We start from the raw sequence: 3,145 nt of genomic DNA, 5'->3' as shown, positions 1-3,145 counted from the left end.
ATAAAAAAGAAAACATGCACCTATCTTATAGGGTAAATAACAAAAATAACTTTTTTACCTTCTTACCAATTTTAGAAAGAAATAAGAATACTTAGCATATTAAGTATTAACTGCACTCTTTTTCTTAACAAAAATGAATTTACATATAAAATTGATACAATAGTTTTGAACAGATGCATTTAATATTATGGAATTAGATTTGAACAAAAAAAATTCCTTGTAAACATATTTTTTTAATATCAAATATGACAAAATGTTAAAACCCAATTCTAGAATTTGTGTCCAAATGAGTTGAACATAGTACAAATTTCACTATAAATATAAGCTGTTCAAAACCATAACATTCTCTTCAAACATTGTGTATATCAAAACTAAGTTTTCTTTTCAAACAAATAAAAGCTGAGAATGTATCTCAGGGCAGCATCTGATTCTATAAATGATAAAAAGACAATAAACCAAGAAAATCAAGAAAAAATCTCTGCTCATCATCAATTTGAAAAAAAAAAGTAAGAAGAAAAAGAAAATGAACAAAGGAGAAGTGACAATCATGTAGAAGACTGCTGCTTCTTAGAGCTCTCTTGCTTGATTTCCCTATCGGCAGCCTTTCTCTTATCTTTCCTATCCCTCTTCTTCAATGTAGTCATCCGGGCCTTAAGAATTGTGGCATAAGACGCTTGGAAACGTTGATGATCCTTTGCTCCAACCTTTAATTATTACACGACTAGATTAGCAACAACAACCAAGAAATAATCAAGTTAAAAATCTGTTCACTGTTATGTCAAGCAATTGTGAAGGAAAATATCTGTAATCAGGCAACAAATACATCATCAAATACACAAATTAATGTACCTTGTTAGAAACATGTTCTGCTTATATTTAGGAAATCAAAATATAACAATTTAGTTTTCCACTTTTAAGGATAATACACCTTTCTATGATATCAAAGCTCTAAACACATGACACTCGATTATTTACTCAGTTATCTATGTCTTCTTAGACTCAAATTGAACTAAAAACCTTTTCAAGAGTTTGCAGGGTAAACAAACACACAACTATAGATGATTTTATTGCAATTCATGGCAACAGTAATGACTGCAATATGGAACTCTAAAGGCCTAAACCTCTCAATATTAACAAGAACACTAGATCAAATCATTACCGAGGTGGAGATTGTCTTTTTTCCATCAGTTGCTCGGACAAGGCATCTATACTCTATGTCTTCCCCAGCCGAGGACATCTTATTCCTCTTCACCTTTGACTTCATAGATGCTTCAGTAACATAAGAAAAGAGAGTCAAAATGTAATCAACATTGCACAAAGTAATTTAAGAAGCAAAAACACAAACATGTCATCAACTCACATCGCTTTAGAGTAACCCAAACGGATCCTGTCTCTGTACTACGCTCAAACATACTGGTAAGCTCATTGAGAAATGGATCTAGCTGTAATAGAACCTAAAGACAGATTTACAGAGAAAAGGGTTATACATTCAAGTCTTATAAAGAACATACATAACTGAATAGTCATTTTGATATAATTCCCTACACAAGTCGGAATCTAGATCACTGAACCTAAATTCATATAGAGAACCAGTTCAAAATCGAGCAAAGGATAATCAGTTGTGCTTGATTACCCAGATAGAAAAACAAAATCTTAAGAGATCGTAAATCTGAGTTCTAACAGAATTCAGGAACTTCAATTGGAGATATCGATCAACATGAATCTTGCAATACCTTTATATGAATCGTAAGACAAAGACAGGGAGAAGAGACTTACCATGACGAATAAAGAAACCGATCACAATTGCAAACCAAAAACCCTAAATCCAATCGCCGGAAAACGAAACTGTTCTTGTTCGAAGCCTTTATATGCAAATTCAATAGAAGACGAACAGTCGAAGAAGTAATAAAGAGGATTTATTTCTACTCCCCTAAACATAAATTTAGGTTAGAGCAAATTTAGTTCTAGGAATTTACATGACGGAAATTATAACAAAATTTATGCTTCATACTTTTAGTATTTGTGCATATTTTACCTTACACTTTATTTTTTATTATTTTCGGCCTTGAAAATTTTTAATATTATTTTGAACCTAAAAAGTTAAATTGAGAATAAAATACACTCCCGATTCTATTTAAAATACGTTGTGGGTGTGAATTGAATAATTTTTTTTTATTTATGTCTAAGTTTTAAAATATTTAAATAAACTTTTTTAAATTACATTTTTTAAATCAATTTATTGATCTGGTGTACATGATATGACATTTACCATAGTTTTTGTAATCTCATTAAGGATGTTGAACCTTTCTTAATCACAAATACTAAATCATAATTTGAATATTAGAATAGTAAATTTAAAAATATAAGAATATGTCTAATTTAAAGTTTAATATGACTAATTTAAAGTTTACATAAATAAACTTGTTAAAATCGTAATACTTTAAAAAAGAAATTAGAGACTGTTACATTTTTTTCCTTTTTTATAAAAAGTTAATTCTGATTATTTAAAGAGGAGTTAATTATTCAAAATTAATTTATAATGAATACAATGTAACGTTTATGTCTATGGTCTATACACTCAAAACGGCTAAATGAGTTAGACATTAAATAATATATCAAATTTGTAAAAGTTAAAATTACAATCTTATTTAGTTATAAATAAATATATCTTTTATCCAAGACCTCTTTTGAACATGATTCAATAATCTTGCAAATTTTTTGTATGGTAAGTTTCATAATGAGTGATGAAGTTATTAAAGTAGTACATACTTAACAAACTAATTTAACGGTATTGAAAAAATCTCGACCAAATATTATGGGTGGCAGTAAAAATTGTTATTGTCCGTGGGTTAATAAATAATGTCAGAAAATGTATTATGAAGTGATAACAAATAATATATGATATTTATAAGAAATCATTCAAATAGAATGTTAGTTTAAATAACTCATTATTGAATAAATGAGAAATAACTTTGATTTGATAATTTCATTCTCTTTGCTATTAAGAGGAAGATGGACACAAACTCAATAAACGATCATGAGAACAATCGACAGGGATAAACAAATCGACAGGGATAAACAACCAAAAGTATTAAGAGGAAGATGGACACAAACTCAATAAAAGATCACGAGAACAATCGACAGG

The 3,145-nt window shown here is 28.8% G+C and overlaps 1 protein-coding gene across 1 annotated transcript; it reads right to left on the bottom strand.

Annotated features, from left to right (window-relative positions):
• Nucleotides 1-291: 291 nt before the first annotated feature.
• LOC124942470 (signal recognition particle 14 kDa protein-like) lies at nucleotides 292-1,930 on the bottom strand. The gene is made up of 4 exons (XM_047482984.1): nucleotides 1,777-1,930; nucleotides 1,361-1,454; nucleotides 1,160-1,269; nucleotides 292-704 (listed from the first exon to the last, which is right to left on the bottom strand). Exons 1-4 carry the CDS (start codon nucleotides 1,777-1,779, stop codon nucleotides 546-548), a joined length of 366 nt encoding a protein of 121 aa, XP_047338940.1. The 5' UTR covers nucleotides 1,780-1,930; the 3' UTR covers nucleotides 292-545.
• Nucleotides 1,931-3,145: the final 1,215 nt, after the last annotated feature.

Source organism: Impatiens glandulifera, chromosome 6 (genome assembly GCF_907164915.1).
Source record: "Impatiens glandulifera chromosome 6, dImpGla2.1, whole genome shotgun sequence".
NCBI classification, from domain to species: Eukaryota; Viridiplantae; Streptophyta; class Magnoliopsida; order Ericales; family Balsaminaceae; genus Impatiens; species Impatiens glandulifera.
Note: the sequence above shows the minus strand (reverse complement) of the source record. Positions and strands in the feature narration are given on the sequence as shown.